Source organism: Conger conger, chromosome 1, assembly GCF_963514075.1.
Source record: "Conger conger chromosome 1, fConCon1.1, whole genome shotgun sequence".
Classification (NCBI taxonomy): Eukaryota; Metazoa; Chordata; class Actinopteri; order Anguilliformes; family Congridae; genus Conger; species Conger conger.
The window spans coordinates 73,357,797-73,377,257 of record NC_083760.1 but is presented as its reverse complement, the minus strand read 5'-3'; the positions used below and the strand labels follow the sequence as shown (position 1 = coordinate 73,377,257).

The 19,461-nt window shown below is 42.6% G+C and overlaps 1 protein-coding gene across 1 annotated transcript; it reads left to right on the top strand.

The window, feature by feature from the left end:
- The first annotated feature begins 263 nt into the window (after positions 1–263).
- On the top strand, positions 264–17,553 carry bcan (brevican). The gene is made up of 13 exons (XM_061230843.1): positions 264–765; positions 5,870–5,952; positions 6,637–7,026; positions 7,526–7,700; positions 8,310–8,437; positions 9,473–9,760; positions 10,009–11,355; positions 12,156–12,263; positions 12,514–12,672; positions 12,980–13,062; positions 14,656–14,800; positions 15,280–15,462; positions 15,988–17,553. The coding sequence occupies exons 1-13, from the start codon at positions 761–763 to the stop codon at positions 16,110–16,112; spliced, it is 3,219 nt and encodes a 1,072-aa protein (XP_061086827.1). The 5' UTR covers positions 264–760; the 3' UTR covers positions 16,113–17,553.
- Positions 17,554–19,461: the final 1,908 nt, after the last annotated feature.

Here is a 19,461-nt window from a genome sequence, read left to right as displayed (position 1 = left end):
ATTTACAAACCACACATGAATGCCGCAAGACTCCCGTAGCTTAGCTAATAGAATTTTCCGGTCGATGCTCTTAGATCATGCGAAACAGCCATAGCCTATCATTGAGATAGTCTCACTGTTTCCTTTAGCGACTCAGACCAGTAGTTATAATGCAAATGTAGCCTCAACTAGCTTTACAAATGGGTGCGTGAATGTGGAAGTCTTCCCTGCAGCATCAGCAACTTCCTCGCTACTGCACTGACGCTCTCAGACGCCCAGGTTCCCTTATCTCCCAGCGTGCTCGCTCTGTTCTTTAGTTCTTCAGCATTTTCCCCACGGGCCATTTGACCTGAAATTGCTTGTACCAGCCCATTACTCACCCCTTCGTTGTCTGACCCTTTTTATTCAAGCACAACTGGACTGCCATCTGATGTTACGTTATGAATAGATTCAGAGGGACGTGATTACTTCCCGCATTTTCCACGGTCTTCCCACCCCACTTGCCCTCCATCCCCATGTAAGACAAATGGGCTAAGAAAGACCCTTTATGTAAAAAGTGGGCTGGGAAGTTTTTCTCTTCTCTGCGTAATTTCTCTCGTTCCTCAATCTTTCTCTTATTTTATTCACAAGCAGACGGTGCGCAGGACTTAATACATATTTGACGTATTTTGGGGAAATTCTGCTGACCTCGCCAATTGCGAAAGATTTACACCTGTCGAAACATTATTTAACCAAAATTGCAAGGTAACGGATAACATCAACTGCAAGTTCAGTCAGAAGAATGCGGTGAGTAATAGCCTACTGTATTGTGTGTTTTTCATTCATTAGCTTGTATAATAGTAGTATTGTTATTTTTTGCAATACTCCTAATACGTTTAACGCGTTTAAGGCTGATAATAATTTGACTTCACCTTATAGGCTACCTTCGTAGTCTGGTGGTACCAGACACAAATTCATTTCAAATGCTTAGTAATCTATAACGCTTGGCAAGTTATTATTTAGATCGTTTTTGAAATGTCACTTTCACCTGTTCGCAGCAAGTCTAACTGTAGGCTACTGTTGCTTTTAACGTTCCCTTAGTGTCATTTCCTTTGACTGGGCATTGGAATTCTCATGGAACAATTTGTTAATGTCTCAGTGTTATCTCGAGAATATATTATAAGCACATTATATTTTCCATTAACTTTTATTTTCTTTCTAGTTTCAGCTTGTCTAATAAACCGAAACAATGTTCTGAAATTGTATACAGATTTGACAGATGCCTATATTTATATTGCCCCGGTATTAATCAAAACATTCCATCTTCAGTCGACTCCCATTTGTATTTTCAAGACTGTTCTCTCATGCCTCCTTTAAAAATCCAATTTCTACCATGAACTCCCTTGCATATTTCACCTGGTTCACTACATTCACTACAACCCCACATTTGGTGACTATTCTCCCAATATAGCAATATTGGTATTGACATGCAAATGTACAGTGTTGAAGGTCTTGCATCAAACAAGTACATTTCAACTATTCAAGTGAAATGTTGTGTGCGGTGGACCATTCAAGATCATAGCACATTGTCAGAATATTTGACCTAGCCAGCTCCTTGGATCTGAGCAGAGTCAGTTTGTAAAGGGTTATTCTACGCAAATAACATAATTTGGTATGTTCTGTGTCACTCTCATAATTGCTGTGACCTATATATTATGTCAAGTCTAAAATCTTTTATCTGTATCCCCAAATTTCAATTTGTGAAGTGATCTTTCCATTGGGATCTAACTCCTCCTCTTTGAATTGGAGAATTATATGTAATGATGAGTGACACATCTATGGTTTTCTCCATATACTGTAGCTATATTCCACAACATTCAAGACTGAAATGGAGGCTTTGAGTCTAGTCATAGTTTTATTTGACTTTCAAGCACTAGAATTAGTATTTGCAATTAAATAAATACATAGGATAATTTGATAACTATAATGGAGATGACCAACACCTTAATACTGATGTATGACTGAAATTCCCCAATAAGTTAGAATGGGGTGCTTACGATGGACTCTGTACAGCCTCAATTTGTCCCAGAGATGAGATGATTTAAGATGATTTAATAATAGATTGTATTGTATTTATACAATGCATACTAGCATTACCTTACATGTAAGCATTTACAGCTTGCTGCCAATCACTGTTAAGTGATTTCCTAGGGTGTGTAAATGGGAAGCACGTTACAGGAATTATGTCATATGTTTTGTGCCTTCTGGTTTTGACAATGATAAAACTTTTTGCTATTGGCAACTTTTGGCAGAGTGCCTGGATTGTGAGCTGGGACGATGAGTTCTTGTCACGTGGTGGAATGTAGCCCACTGCACACCTCAGTGTTGTTGACCCAGTGACAGGCAATCCATCCACCCAGTAACATTCTCACCAGCGTATAAGCTTTGAATTACTGTTCGCTGCTCATGCTTCTGAATGCAGCATCCACTTCAGATGGTTAACTGGATCTACAAAAAAGAAGAGAAGAAATTAGACCTGCTCTGGCCACCTGCTGGCATTATTGTGAACTGCATTTGTGGTCAACTTTGGCCATCAAAATGTGGTCTTTGGTCTTAATTGTACTTGGTCTCAACTGCTACTTCTACTGTTACACACAAGCACATACACACACACAGACACAAGCAAGCACACACACACATACACCCACACACACACACGTGTTGAGGTGGCAGTTAAGGTGAGGTGGCAAATCATGTCCTAATGCCCTGTGTTAATTCCCTGTTCTATGTGGCCCTACTTTAATATTCTACTTATTTTATTTATGGATTTAAGAGTTCAATCAGCCGTCTGAAGTAAATTGAAAGAAACCTATTTGGTCTAACTTACATGGAGATCTGAAAGCGTTATTTTCAGATGGAAATTTGACCTGAAACAGAATATAGAATTAAGGTAAAACACTTCCTCAGAATGCAAGCACGCATCAGTACTGAGGGAAACTTTGCACTGACCTTGTCTTCAGTCTCAGAAGTCTCTCTCAGGCTCTGAGGCAAAACTCTTGTGTTTGTCAGCAGTAGCCTAAACCTCCTGCATAGCTGGCTGAATGTTTTTCAAGGACTCATTATTGTTGTGTCTGGCACCGGAGGTACATTTGCTTTCTGGGCTGCAGCACCAAGGGGAAAACCTACTCAATTGAGCCTCTTTCGCCAGATCCCAGACCCAACCTTGTAAATTACTTATTGGACATTAGTCTATAACTAGGCCTTGGGTCTTTTATATTGAACATTTACAGCATGAAGTGAAGTCCAGTTGTTTTTGTCATAGCTGTCGGTCAGGAAATAAAGAATGTACTTCAGCTGAATCATGTCTGCTATATAATTGGATGATAGATGGTAGACCTTGTATGTGCCTAGGACCTTATTTCCCTGCTGAGCAGATACATAATAATACATAGCTATGAAGGAAATTGTCTGAAAATAACTTTTATATATTGGTTGATTGCAATGATTTGGTTTTATTTTCCTTTGTAAATATCAGAATAATTTCCAGAAACAGTGAGATCCTAGCTGAAGATCTTTTACCTTACACAAGTACCAAGGGAGCAAGCTAGCCTGTTTGATAGGCTACTAACTGTGGACTGGCCCATCATAAACAGGTTTTAGATATTGAGTAGAATACGCTCATAAAACACATAAAGATATTTGTTGTGAATTCAGTCCTCCTTGCTGGGGCTACCTAAGTCAATGCAATGCCTGTTGTTTTACAATTCAGTGCTTTCACAGAGGGATTGTGAACCTGACAAGCTTTGTAAATGAGAATAATTTATGGAGCTCTGATTCCATAATATGCTTGAGTTTTGCTCCAGTCCCTGATAAGCCACTGGAAATCTCAGCTGTTTGCCAAAACATCCTATAGCTGTTTGCCCAATTATCACATTTCCTCCTGTGTTTGTCAGAGAGGAGTGTCATACAGGCCTGTTCTGCATGCATCCCACAGGGCTATCCACTGAATCTGCTGCACCCAAGTAACCGAGTGCTCGGGTTTCTCCCACTCTTTTTCCTTCCTAATTTCTTGCCAGTTTTGCACCCATGAGAGTGAGCGGGTTGCCCGTGGTGATGGGCAGACAGAGTCGTCCAAGGATAAAAGAGGCGGGATTGGCGGGTGGGCGGTGCCCGGGGGAGAGAGATGAGGAAGGACGCGAGATGTCTGTGAGCACCATCTTGGCTGGTGTTAAAAGGGCCTGAGTGACTGTGCGAGTCAGTGGAATGAGCTCACTGCCCCATTTTCTGCTGCCAGAGAGAGGAGAGCAGATTACACCGACCACCAAACAAACACAAAAACAGCTGGAGCATGCCCCATACAGTGAACTGGGGTGGTCACATGAACAACGGTGGTCAGGCCCCGCCCCCTCTACATTCAACCAGCCTCAGTTGACCCTCCGTGCTGAATCTCATGAGCTCCCTCCTCAGCTGTTTCTCAAGGTGAAGCTATTGGTATTCCCAGCCATGATGCTTGCCTAAGCACTTTTGTGGTTGCCAGGCTGCCCCATTCCACTTCCCTCACAGGAAGTTGACTGCTTTCCCCTTGGCTTATGGAAATGTGGTCGTGGACACAGGCCATGCACAAACTCTGGTGCCATGGAGGAGCAGGAGTGGAGGGAGGGGGACAAAAACGTACCAAAACCTTTGCTGTCAGTTTTACATCATCAGTTCATCACATGCTGCGACTAAAGTGACAAGTAATCGCAGAACAAAAGCAATGAAAACATACTCTGTCACATCCCGCATGTTGATACTGAAACAGTCCTTCTCATAGTTAAATTAAGAGCTTCCACTGGAATAAAATACAGCTTCCACTATATTTTGCCCCTCTGATTTTTCCATCTCGCTGAATCATTTTGGAGACAGTCTGTCTCATGCAGAACTAGGTTTTGGAACCCTTGTCACGTATTGGTGAGATGACCATGATGGATAAGTTTTGCAATAGGTTTTTATTTCCACACCATATGTAGTCCTTGGCTTGTTGTCACCTCAAACTGGCAAGGGATCCTACACACTCTTAATTTCACATAAATCTTTGGAAATTATTATGAGGTTATATAATGACCCTTATAAACTGTGCTGTTATATGATTTTGTGTTGGACAGAAATTACACATAAATGTTCAGTGATTGGTAAAACTATCAAAAGGTTGTGTTAGGTTACTTTTTTGTGATAAATCTATCCCTCAAATTCACACTTAGCTTACACATACAATTTATTTTCATAGACATACTGCATATACTATACACAAATCTATAGCTTCAATAATTTATCTAGTAATGACCCATATATACTGAATATGCCAACATTATTTGGATTGAGTGATTCTGTTTTGTAATTTGTCTGCTACTTTTTTAATGTCATCTTAGAATTGTTTCGTGGAAGGATGGGGGAGAGAGGTGGGTGAATGGTCTGGTGGCTGAAATGAAAGTTGGGTTTGTGTGTCTGACATTCAAGGAAATTGGGTTAATCAGAATTCTCCTCACACACAACAACACCCAAAGGCTATGTCAGGCCAGCTGGATTAAAGACACACACACATAAGCACACACACACACACACACACACACACACACACACAAACCAAAAATGCCCTGTTTCTTCCATTTTCACCACCATTGTGATCTGTTTCTGTGCTGTGTCAGACATCTGTGTAATGTCATGTAATGTAATCCATCAATATTCAGTGTGTATTTATATCTATTGCAATACTTTTTGATTACAGGGATTTTGATTACGGGGATTGTTTTCACATCAATTTCTACTTCAAATGGAAATAAAGCTGCACTGGTGAAACATGCTTGTTGGACTATAACTATGTCTTTCAGTTTAATATCAGTAACCTTTCATTTTACGCCACTCTTCTTGACAGATTGACAATGCCACTACCACTGCTGCTGTGTGCCCTCTGCCCACTTGTCCTGGCATCCCTGCCGGGGTCAGAGCCAGGGCCTGGTGCGTTTCTGCCCTCCACTTTACTCACCAATGTTCAGAGGATATTTTATTGTCTTTAACATTTTGGGCTGCAGCCTTCCTGCATTTCAGTGACACACAGTCTAGACCCTCTTTGCACAACATGTATTGCATTATATGTCACATGCGATTCGATCCCACTATATTTCTGCATTCAAAACTCAGATACATTTGATATTTTAAGTTCTGCAATAGTGTCCATGTATGATCTTTTCATTGTACACATAGCCCACATATTGACTGACAAATAAGATCTTTAAAGGCTTATTAGCAGGCAACATTTTGATTATATTTCTGACAAATGCTTGAAGATATTTGCTGTCAGTTACTGAGCTCCAAATGCACTTCACTAATGTTTTGGCACATCCAGCATTTTCAGTTTTGGAAGAAATTGACCATTAACAAAGTTATCGCTTCTGTGCTCTGTTGCAAATGTTCTGCATTTCAGATGGGATTTGGATGTCTGATACTTTAATATTTATACCGCAAAGTGAAATTATCTTCAGGGGAAACTACCCATATGCCTGAATACACAGAAGAGAGCAATAAAAGTGGTCTCTACATAATATGTTTTGATGATTAATCATTGTTGGTTTGAACTGGTCTTCCTGCTCTTATCTGTATGTCGTCTAACTCTTGAGCGGGAACACTTTGTACTTCCTCCAGACGACACAAGACTCCTACAAGTCACCATCCCCCAGCTGTCACCTGTGTCTGCTGCTCTGGGTGGAACTCTCACTCTGCCCTGCCTAGTGTCCCTGACCAAGCCTCCCCCCTCGCCCCCCACGCTGGGAGACCACAGTCCCCCACTGCCCCGGGTGAAGTGGAGCTTGCTGTCCTCCGGCCATGACACGGAGATCCTGGTGGCCCAGGGGGAGAGGGTTAAGATCAGCGAGGCCTACTCAGGACGGGCGTCCCTGCCCAACTACGCCTCGTCCCCTGCTGACCTCACGCTCAGACTGGAGGCCCTCCGCAGCAACGACACAGGCTTTTACCGCTGCGAGGTGCAGCAGGACCTGGAGGATGCCCACGACGTCGCTCAGGTCAAGGTCAAAGGTAATGTTGGGGGAGTCAGGCTTGGGCCATCAGGTAAATCACTGTTCGTACACTAACCAAATCTGGGATGAGGTCTGATGCGGATTTAATGTAGTCATGTCCCTAGCCACTAAAATAGTGTTCATTATAGCAATGTCATGATAGGAGTTTTACTTTAAGTATGATGTGTATAAATTATTGCCTCTTTGTACATCAAGATAAAGGAATGTTCTTTTCTGTGAATGTTTCAATGAAAATGTTTTTGCTGTTGTTCATTTATCAGTTCTTTGGTTTCTTATCCAAGACAGTTGGGGTTCTTAGCGCGTAAACCCATTTCCAATATGTCTGTGTGTAGAATACATTATATTTTGGCATTTAGAAGATCATAAACAATCCACAACTTACAATTAATTTGTACAGCTGCACCCACAACCTTTGGGCTACGAGCCCAGCACCCTAATAATTATACTGCACTGTTGGCCACAGTTGAATACCAACAGGGTTGTGAATGTGTGTACAGGTGTGGTGTTCCACCACCGGCATGCCTCCAGTCGCTATGCTCTGTCCTTCTGGGCGGCACGGCAGGCCTGTGAGGAAATCGGAGCCAAAATGGCCACCCCGGAGCAGCTCCTGTCATCCTACCACAGTGGCTTTGATCATTGTGATGCCGGCTGGCTCGCTGACCAGACTGTCAGGTGTGTGTGGTCAGAAAACCTCAAGAAACATCAGCTTGGGGTTCCTATATTGCCCATGTATAATGACGAAGATGATGATGATGGTGATAATAATAATAATAATAATAATAATTATTATTATTATTATTATTATTATTATTAGTATTATTATGATAACACTCTCACCTGGAGCACTATGAGTCAGAACCTTCATATTAATATCTCATCTCCTAAACTCCAACAGCACAGTGTCCCCGTCATTGTATTGAAAACACCCCACCATTCACTATAAGCTGGGTGCTTGTGCAGGTTATTTCCAGTGGGGCGGTAATACAGACATTGGACCCCTCTGGGAGTGCTCAGCTCCAACACTCTCATATTACAGTCTCAGACTGTTTCAGTAATAGTTGCCACTTGGGTGACCGTGGCAGACCAATTCTGTTCACACAGTTCTGTAAAATTGTCTTTAGTGAAAAGAACTCTCACCCAAAACAAGAAATCTCTCTGTTTTTCTCTTGGTGTGGCAGCACACACTTACTAACACAAGCACACAACAGACACAGACAAATGCAAATGCGTCCACAGACAAAAAAAAAGAAAAGACTGACACTGTTTGTATTTGCTCCTTAGATACGCCATCCACGTGCCACGGGAGGGATGTTTTGGGGACATGGATGGGAAACCAGGAGTGAGAAACTCTGGGATGCAGGACCCTGAGATCCTATTTGATGTGTATTGTTATGTGGATAAAATTGAAGGTAAGTTCCAAACTTAACCTGAAATCATAATATTTGTACAGATATTATTAGGCAAATGTTTACTGTAGGATGTCATCCTAGAAATGATGATACATGTTTTATAAATATCAAGCACTTGTATTAATGATGGAGCATTCATCCAGCCATTTCCTAAGAGCCTAGACCCAGACTATACTCCTTTAATTGACACAGGCTACTCCACTAAACAAAGGTGGGGTTTTTTCTTAATAACTCTCATCTCTGGCTGGTGATAAAGGTTGGCTTTCTATCAGCTGGTGGAGTGGAGTTGGGTTCTAGGTTTAAATCGTCATATATCACAAACCTATTGAAATTCATGGCTATGATGTTTGAAGCATACAGTACAGGCTATCTGTCATGTCTGGTTATAACCTGTTCTATATGAGAATATGGAATAGTGACTGGGGTATTGAATTGGACCTGGAATTCATTACATTACTTTTTATTTAGCAAATGCTTTAAAGCAACATACAAAACAATGCATATCAAGATCATAGAACAACCAAACAGGTCAGGTAGGGTACAATCAGTCAGAACATTGAATCTAACTAAGTAGGGAGTTGCGGTAATGAAGGGAGATTACCATAGCCTGGATGAGTAGCTGTGTAGGGTATGTGGTCAGGTATGGTCGAATCTTCCTGATGTTATACAGATATAATCTGCAAGACCCTGATGTAGCTGAAAGTCTTTTAAGTTGTCCAGGACCACCCCAGGTGGTTGACCGTATCAAATGCGGCAGACTGGTCACGGAGGATCAGGGCCTCTGTCCCAGCCAGGAGAGCAGTCTCCGTTGAGTGCTGAGCAGGCTGTGCTGTTGGAGAAAAGAAGAGAATTGGTCCTAGCAGAGGTGCTACTCTTGCAGCCTTGGTTCTAAATGGTTTTATTTTAGCATACTTTGGCATGTCTATTGAAGCCAGCTTGGTAAAGGAAATGAAATCATACATTGGTAGAGCCATGCATAATGAACTAAGCATGAGCCAGTGTCAACTGAGTGAGATGGATTACCTGTGTTTACAGGTCATGTGTTCCACTCCCCACTGAACCTCACCCTGGGGGAAGCTAAGGCCTTCTGTGAGAAAGCTGGGGCGAGGCTGGCCACCACTGGTCAGCTCTACGCTGCCTGGAATGATGGTCTGGACCACTGCAGCCCTGGCTGGCTGGCCGATGGCAGCGTGCGCTTCCCCGTAGTCACTCCAAGGGAGCACTGCGAAGGACTCGAACCTGGGGTCAAGACCGTCTATCACCACAGCAACCAGACAGGCTTCCCTGATCCACACAGTCACCATGCCGTCTACTGCTTCCAAGGTGAGGGGAGAAAGAAAGAGCGGGGTAGGTGACAGTATCCATGAGGTTAAAAACGTTAATTGTTCCATTTTTGTCACTCATTGGCTAAAGATTCTACACATTTTTCCACGAGTCCTAAATCGGCCATCGATTTAAAAGAAAATCCATAACCTTTGAGTTAAATTAACACTGGATTTTACTGTGTATATATGGCCTTAAAGGACTGGACTTTAAGATCTGTACTGTAAGGGAATATATTTTCTGCACAGGTAACGGGAACTCCCAAACAAATGCACCCCAGGACTACATGTCCACAGAGCCAGAGGACATGGATCAGGACCTGGTGACCCTGTCAGAGCCGCTGGAGGAGATGAGCCAGAGCCAGGGGACAGAGACTGAAGCAAAAGGCTCTATGGAGTCCTTCTCTGTCTCTACTGGGCAGCGCTACAGGAAGAGACCAGTCAAGGCCACTGTGACAGCTGGGAGACCCCTGCCGTACACAATCACCCCTGTGTATTTTCCCCGGGAACATCGGCCCACCAGCGACATCACCAGAGTGGAGTCCATTCACCCCCGCAAGCGCCATAGGCATTCCCAGAACCATCCCGGAAGGAGGAGGCCTCAAGGAGCCACCACCAGAGTGAAAGAGGAGACTCATGTCATCACTCTGACTCCTGCTCAGGACCAGGACTCCAGTGTCCCAGCTGAGACCGACAGCACCCGCTACCAGACCACCCCCATGACGGCTTCCCCTGGAGAAGAGTCTGATCAGTCTGGTACAGACCCAAACCAGGCTGTGCTACCAGACTCCACTAGCCCTGCGCACGCAGAACCAGAACCAGAGACAGAGAACGGGTTCACGGACTCGGTAAGCCTGGACTCCACCAGTGAGGAAGAGAGTACGGCAACCATTCCCATGGAGACGGGGTCCGGTGACGGGGAAATCCCTGTGACCCTGATGACCCCCGTCCCCTTTACACTGTTCGGCCCCACCTCCCCCCGCTGGCCAGTGGAAGTGGAGTCGAAAGCCTCCAAAGACCTAGAGACCAAGGGGCAGGTGGAGCAGGAAGGGCTGGGCAGAAGCCCGGAGGTGCTGAACTCAACACTGCAGCCCAACGAGACCACCAGAGAGGAGTCTGGGAGCATGTCAGGAGATGCGCTCAATCACTCTGGAGCGTCAGGGTCTGGTTCTGGTCTGGAGGAGCCCTCGGGCTCTGGTTCTGGTTCTGGTTCTGGTTCTGGTTCTGGCTCTGCTGAGGGCTCAGCCATTACCGCCTCTACTGATTTCCCGTACCCAACTGAATCCTTCACCAATTTCACAGAAGGAGCCAACAAAACCAGCAACACCACCGTGGTGAAAATTCACTATACTTCCAGCAGCACAGAGGAGCCGGACGAACACCAGCCTAGCACGACAGAGTTGTCCACAGGCCTGGATGTAACACTACTCCCTGAGGAGTCCCAGACCACCAGCTGGAACACACACCCCTCTCCCACCGCCCCACAGGAGTCCCGCTCAGCCTTGGAGTACAGCGGGGATCAGCCCCACTTAAAGCTACATGCACTGCCAGACCCCAGGCAGGTACTGGAAGCAGCAGGAGCAGGAAGTATCTCAGGTAATGTCTGTGACTGCTGTGCACTGGTTACTCTAAACACTCTCCTGTCATTTGTTAATTTAAATCCTACCCCATCCTACCCACTATTTAGTAACCCTTCATCTTGTACATTCTCTGTTAAGCTGTTTTTTAGTGTTGATAACATGGGACATATTGTGAGTCAGGTCCCAGGTCCCAGGTCACCCAGGTTTCTTTCACAGCACTCGCATGGTGGATTGACATTCTCGTCATTTCATGTTCACGCAGGCATTGGAAATTGGTATAACTGATCAAATGTCTCCCTCTACAGGCCAATATCAGCATACTGATGGCAAACGTGGTGAAAAACATATTTAATCACTGAGAAAGCATGCAACTTTAATGTGTAAAATTTAACATGTTCACAAATTTCTCATATCTGTTTTAACATGAATGACAGTCATTGCAATACTGCATTCAATATATTCTCACTGGGCACTTTGTTAGGAACACATGGGGAAAGAATTTGATCTCATCTCAGTGATATTGATTGTGGCATGATTCTTGGTGCCAGACAGGCTGGTTTGAGTATTTATGTAACTGCTGATCACCTCGGATTCACGCACAACAGTCTCTAGAGTTTACTCAGAATGTTGCGAAAACCAAAAAACATCCAGTGAGCGGCAGTTCTGCGGACGGAAACGCATTATAACTGTGGTATGCAGAAGAGCAGCCCTGAACTCACAATGCAAAGTGGATAGGCTACAGCAGCAGAAGACTTAAAAAGTAAAAAAAGGCAAATAAATACCTAATTTACCTCATTTACCCCCCTTGTGTTTCAGATGTGTGCCTGGTGAACCCCTGTGCTAATGGAGGAACATGTATAGAGAGCAGAGTGTCTGCCAGCTGTCTCTGTCTGCCTGGCTATGGAGGGGACTTCTGTCAGACAGGTAGGGGGTCCCAGGCTTTCTGTCTTTTGTCATGACAGACAGGTGGTTAAAATGGGTATCAGTGTAAAGCAGCATGTCCTGTGAAATCTGGGAGGCACACAGCGGGAGCTCACTAGTTGCTTGGGAGTATGTCATCATTCCTGTTGAGCAGATGTAGACCTCAAGAACATGATTTCTCTCTCCCTCTCCCTCTCTCTCTCTCTCCCTCTCTCTCCCTCTCTCTCCCTCTCTCTCCCTCTCCCTCACTCAGACATGGAGCAGTGTGAGGTAGACTGGGAGAAGTTCCATGGTTTCTGCTATAAGCACTTCTACAAGCGGCAGGCCTGGGAGGTGGCGGAGAAGCACTGCCGCATGTACGGCGGTCACCTGGTGTCTGTGATGACTCCCGAGGAGCAGGAGTTTGTCAACAGTACGTCACACATGACACACAATGTCAAGGCCTCCTAAATTTTCATTCCAGCAGAACTTCGGTATTACATTCAGGAATTTCATAAGATTTTAATTTGTCTTATTGTCTAGTATCAGCTGCAGTAAACACTGCACTGTAAAGTAGGCCCCATGTAGCTATTTTGGCTTATCAGTTTTGGAGGAATTTCTCTCACTCGGTTTCCTACAAACAGTAGCCAGCATATGTATTGTTCCAAAACACAGTTTCTTCAGTTATGTTTTTCTTGTGAGGGTTGATCTTTCACAGTAGTCTCTTGCTCATTTCTTAGACAAGTTCAGGGAGTATCAGTGGACTGGTCTCAATGACAGAACCATAGAGGGAGACTTCCAGTGGTCTGATGGAAACCCTTTGGTGAGTCTGACTCAACGTGACTCAATGTGGAGTTTGAATATAAGTATTTTACCTATATTCAAAATAAAAGCTTAATATTATGTCATTAATCAGTTTAGTGGATGGTGCCCGGGGGCCATGAGTGGAATGTTCTGTTTCTGTTTCTCTCTTCAGGCTGTTTGAATTTAAATGATTTAAATGTACCTATTATGGCTGGGGTTTGGGTAGGTGCGTGGTGAAGTGGCAGACAGTTGCAGTTATACGGCGCTTTTCTCATTACATTACATTACAAAGCATTTAGCAGATGCTCTTATCCAGAGCGACATACAACAAAGTGCAGATCGAACACAGGAACAAGTGTGAAGAGGACCCTAGAGTACAGTACAGTTCCGAGTGCTAGCGTGACCATACAGATACAATTGGAATCCTTGAAGAGTACATCAACTTACAAACTACAGACTCATAATCAAAGCACGTTACAATGATGAGGGGGAAACTCACCACCACCAACCACCAACAGCAGCCATTTTGCATCAAAATGCTCTCCAAATATCAGCTGAGGTGGAGAGGGAGATAAAATAAGCCAATTTAGCCAATTAAATCAGAGGACGATTAGGTTGTAGGTTGAAAGCGCAGGTTGGGAATTTAGCCAGGACACCAGGGAACCCCCTACTCTTTGTGAAGAGTGTCATGGGATCTTTAATGACCACAGCGAGTCAGGTCCTCAGTTTAACTCTGAAAGATAGTGTCTTCTGCAGCACAGTGTCCCCATCACCGCACTGGGATATTTAACCAGATGGAAGGGTCCCTACTGGCCCACCAACATCACTTCCAGCAGCAGCTTAGCTTTTCCCTGTCCCATCAGGGTACTAACCAAGCCCACGCCTGCTTAGCTTCTGCCATTTACTAAACAAGCCCACGCCTGCTTAGCTTCAGACATTTACTAACCAAGTAAATAGTAGACATTTACGAAACAAGCCCATGCCTGCTTAGCTTCAGACATTTACTAACCAAGTAAATAGTAGACATTTACGAAACAAGCCCACGCCTGCTTAGCTTCAGACATTTACTAACCAAGTAAATAGTAGACATTTACGAAACAAGCCCACGCCTGCTTAGCTTCAGACATTTACTAACCAAGTAAATAGTAGACATTTACGAAACAAGCCCACGCCTGCTTAGTTTTGCCATTTATTAAACAAGCCCACGCCTGCTTGGCTTCAGACATTTACTAAACAAGCCCACGCCTGCTTAGCTTCAGCCATTTGCTAACCAAGCCCACACCTGCTTAGCTTCTGACATTTACTAAACAAGCCCACGCCTGCTTAGCTTCAGCCAATTGGCAGGAGCTGGGTGGCTGCTGGTTTGGTTGATGTCATTACGGTATTGTAATCTGCAATTTAAGCACCGGAAACTTTTATTCATACATTAGAACCATTAAAATAAATACACCTAATGAATTATTGTAACAAATGATTCAAGGATAGATAAGTATCATAATCCTGGACAATAAATCTGCCTACTTCAGAAGATTCTGACCCATTCTTTGCCCTTTGAGTTATTTGCGCTGCTTTGCATGAACTGAAAGGGCACTGTCCCACATCCTCTATCCAGCTCTATGAGAACTGGTACCGTGGGCAGCCTGACAGCTACTTCCTGTCTGGGGAGAACTGTGTGGTGATGGTGTGGTTCGATGACGGGCGCTGGAGCGATGTGCCCTGTAACTACCACCTCCCCTACACCTGCAAGAAAGGCACTTGTGAGTACAGCTTCGCCCTCACGGCACAGGAGACATGTTTGGATATAATAGACTCTCAGTGTTTTATTACTATGAACAAGCTGTTTTGTTTGAGAGAGTCTGCTTGCACAAGATAATCCTTGGCATGAATAGATGATTACTCTATCCAAGTTAATACACTGCAAATACTCCGATGACAGAAATGGCTCCCAAAAAGACACTCCTGAAGAGCCCAGTGATGAAGGGCGGGACAGTTTGGGAATACAGATGAGGCATAGTCAATTTATGAGTCCGTTTATGGCTCCTTGTTCTCAGCAGTTTTCTTTTACAAAATGTTGCTGTTCGTATGTTTTGTCCAAGAAATATAGCAGTAATAAAAATGTGATAATAAAAAAAGCTATTTTGTTTTATAGTACGACTACATAAGTGTTCCTCTGTTTCGTTTCTCACATTAAATCCTTGATTTCCTGTTTTCCTGTTCATTCTGTACCGCTGTGTAGCTTTCTGTCGGCAACCCCCCGTCGTTCCCAATGCTATGATGTTTGGGAAGCTGCATCCACGCTATGAGACCAACTCCATGGTGCGCTTCCACTGTAAAGATGGCTTCTGGCAGAGACGCAACCCCATCATCAAGTGCCTTCCAAACGGCCAGTGGGAGGATCCCCAAATCCTGTGTATCCCAGGTGAGCCTTCACAGGAACTCATCTGTGCCTTTTTATAGAGTTCATTAATATAATGGGCCTGGTTCAACTTGAAGGACTATTCCTTGTGAAAAATATTAGCAGTTGACATTGCAGTGCAATTTAAAACGATAAACCTCAGTTCATTGTGTCTAATGCACAATATCTGTATACATGACTGTTTTTTAAAAAGCTGGAAGTATTTCAGAATGCAGCAAAGAGAGGGTGTGTTGTGTGCACAAAGGGCACACTAGCCCTGTCATTTTTGGTATGGCGGACATTTCTCTTGGTATTTATTGATCCGTAGAACCAACCAAGGTACCGTACCTTTTGCCAGCGATGTGATGGGAAAGCAAAGTAAAGATTTACTGAGGGCTTCAGGAATTAGGGCTATATTTTGAAATGAAGTTAGAATGGAAAAGGAACAGAGAAGAGTGACAGAAAGCTTGTGCTGGAGAGGATGTGTGTGAGTGTGGGTTACTGGTGCAGCGCTTCTGAAAGCACTTGTGTGTGCCTTGTGCTGTTAAGCCCCGGTGACTGCGGCAGGTGAGGAGCAGACGTCTCCCCCGGACAGAATGGAGGCAGTGCTTATGGACGCCGTGGCCACCGAGAAGGCAAAAGCACAGTTCTGGGACATTAAGTGGAATGTCTAAATGTCTCACCCTCTGTTCCTCTTTTTATATCCCTCTTCATGTCCCTCAGAGACAATCCCTCTTCATACGCAGAGTTGCTTCCCTTTGAGAACTGAGGTGATATTTTAATGTACAGACAATATGTACAGTACAGTGCATATCTTATACTGCTCTGACTATTTCATTTAATCTTAAGTCTGATATACCTGTTATTTAACTTATCTGTCAGGGGTGGAAATTTGAAGGATGGGGTTAAGACCCACAATATTGTGGTGTGTCATTAAGTTGGTAGTTCATGAAGTAAAGTTAACGTTAAAAGCTCATTTTTTTATTTATTTGTTAGCCATTGGTTGGATACTGAAATGAACAAACATGTCTTACCTGTTTAAAGTTTGGGACAAACTGAAATATACTATGATAGCCAGGTATAAGGGTCTCAAAAATAATCTTCAGTATTAGTCCATGAAAATGTGATGATATTCTCCCTTTGACTAGTCTTGTCTCAAATTTTCCTCTTTTCTCAACTTCATCAATATTTACAAATAGGTCCTTAATCTGGTGCTTCATTTTCAGGTCTTTAATGTGTTTTGAGTGATGCTGGGTGTAGATGGACCCAAGGTGTACATATAATGTTTAATATGCTATGACTGAGGCCCACTGATATCAAGAGCAGTGAACGATATTGTGGTTGCCAATAGTTTGCAACCTCAAAATACTTTTTGTGAAGTAGTACTCTAATTTACTTAAAGCATAAACACATTAGTTACATGTAATTTCTGATGCTATAAAAGTTATCCATGTTTTGTACTGTAAATATTCACTGAAAATATTCTTATCCTTATGTTAACCCTGTCCTTTAATTTAAAGGATCGCGTGTTTAGCATTTTCTCAGAGATTGATGATCTGTATAACTCAGTTGTATTGGAAATATTCGTGTTGCAGCAATATCTGTAGAATTCCCCATTTCACAAAATAACTTTAGTTTATTATTTCCGATTGACCATTTATTATTTTACCACTGCACAGTGAATTCAGAATCATTCCTCAAATTGAATTTAATGAAAACTACACAGTACATCTCAGCTATGTAATTGAAGCTTAACAATGTAATGTTTAATATATAGCATGTAATTATCAAGCAGACGGTGGCTATGTGGTATACATTTCTCCAGATCAATAAAAGGTAGTGTTCAAAAATAAATGCTTGTTATGCAAGTATAGGTTGAGCTGTGCTCATACAGAGACATGATTAAGTCAGAAGGCCCAAGCAGATACAGAAATGTCTCATTAAAAAGTCTCATTTAAAATATGTTTTACCAGGTTATGCCATTTCATTAAGAATTGGTGAATTGTCAAGCAAATTGGTACCATCTGGTACATGGTACCTACTGTTTACCACTTGCCACACTGTTACACACTTTAATAAAAAAATATGTTTTCTAACAGAACATTAATGAAGTAACCTGTCAAGCTTTCCTGTGATTTTTCTGATCCTCCTTGCCAACTTTGGAGTAGTAGGCCCACAGATAATAATCAGGGATAGTCTTTTTAATCCAATCATTTCCTTTGTGAATGCATATCACAGCAGTTAACATAGCAGAATGAGAGCATCGTCAGTAGTTTATTTTATACAGTAAGTTAAAAATAATTCTGACTCAAAATTGCTCTGTATGTATATTCTATTTGTTCTCTAAAGACTGCACATGCAATTTAGTTTCTAAATTGAATTTACCTCAATATTTCTGTTTTCTTAAAGTGTATATTTATTGAATTCACATGTCCATAAATTAAGTCACAGAAGCATGAAACTTAGTTTGTGATCCTAAGACAAATTTGAATGCAACTGATGAGGATTAGTGATTCAGAAAGTAGGAATGCAATCACTGATCAAAAGTCTCCCTTGACTAGTTGAAATGACGAGCATATTGCCAATTGCAGGAATGATGAAAATGATTTAGCTCATGTGAACCCCCAAGTCAATAGAAATAGGGGAGTAATGTGAATTGTGTTGTATGCACAACAAAAAATAAATTTTCCTACAAAGCTCACATGAAGGTATAAAGAAGGTTATCCTTCAAAAATGCTACAATCAGTACATGTGTATATAGAGAATACAAGACAACAGAAACAATGGGAATTACTAGCTTATCAAATGTCTCCCTCTACTGGCAGAATTGTGTATGTCCATACAAAAAGCTGCACAGGTGCAGAATGCAATGATGCGGGGACCCCCAGATTCCCCCAAAAATAACCCTCAGTGACAAGTGCTGACTGCTGCTATTTAAACTAGTCTTTACAGCACACAGGAACAATTCACAGAAAACTGCATAAGAACCTTCTTCGTTCTTTCTCTGTCACACAGCCAAATGATTTATTGAGGTGTGTACCATTTATGGACCACGCTATTAATTCCATGCCCAAGCAATTCAGGGGATTTACAACACCAATCCTCTCCCTTCTGATATATCTGTTCATTTCTTACATGTCCCCCTTACTCCCCCTCTCTTTCTATAAAGTCAATTATAGTAATTAGCAGTACCCACCCTACCATACTTTATTGTAAACTTGCTGGTGTGTATAATTTATGAAATGTGGGTAATCACATTTTATTCATCTGACTCCCTCATATTTAGCTCTAGCAGACAGCAGTGCTGAGGCTTTTGAACGCACCCTTTTCTATCAACCCTATACAGTCTATTCAGTTTGCCTTTGACTTATTAGGTATTCTCTTCCTAGTAATTCCCACAAAGCAGAGATGTTTTTTGTGAGTGGCCCATATACAGACATTACTGCACCGAATGTTTAGGTTTGCTATTATGTCTTTGTCATGAAGCCTGATCACAATCTTGCATTCTTGTAGCTGAATAGAGTATTCAGCCTCACCACAGTTCCTGTCTTGGCAAGTAGGTCCACAGAATATCCGTGGTCTCAGTGAATAACAGAATGAACCATAGAGGAATAATTCTTCCTGTCAATTTCCATATTTGTCTACTTCATTTTACACAGTAATATAATATTCATACTGTACATACAATGTCATACTGTCCGCGGTATATATAGGTGTCATGTACTGTGCACTGTATCATAAATGTGTTGCTTCAAAAGCTTTTATTAAAGCTGCAAAGCTTTGGGAAAGGCTTTCATAATAGCTCATGAAATCTCTTTTCGGCAGCAATTTTCACCCACTCATTGCTGAAATATCTGCATGCACGCTCTTGCCTTCCTTCTCCAGTTCCAAGATATGACTCAATATAAAATCAATAATGTATGGTGCTGTCATACTTGGTCATGTACTCAATTAATGTCATGCAATCCCTGCATTTTTGGCCCTGAATTCTGAAAAAAACAAAAACATATAGTGAACTACTAC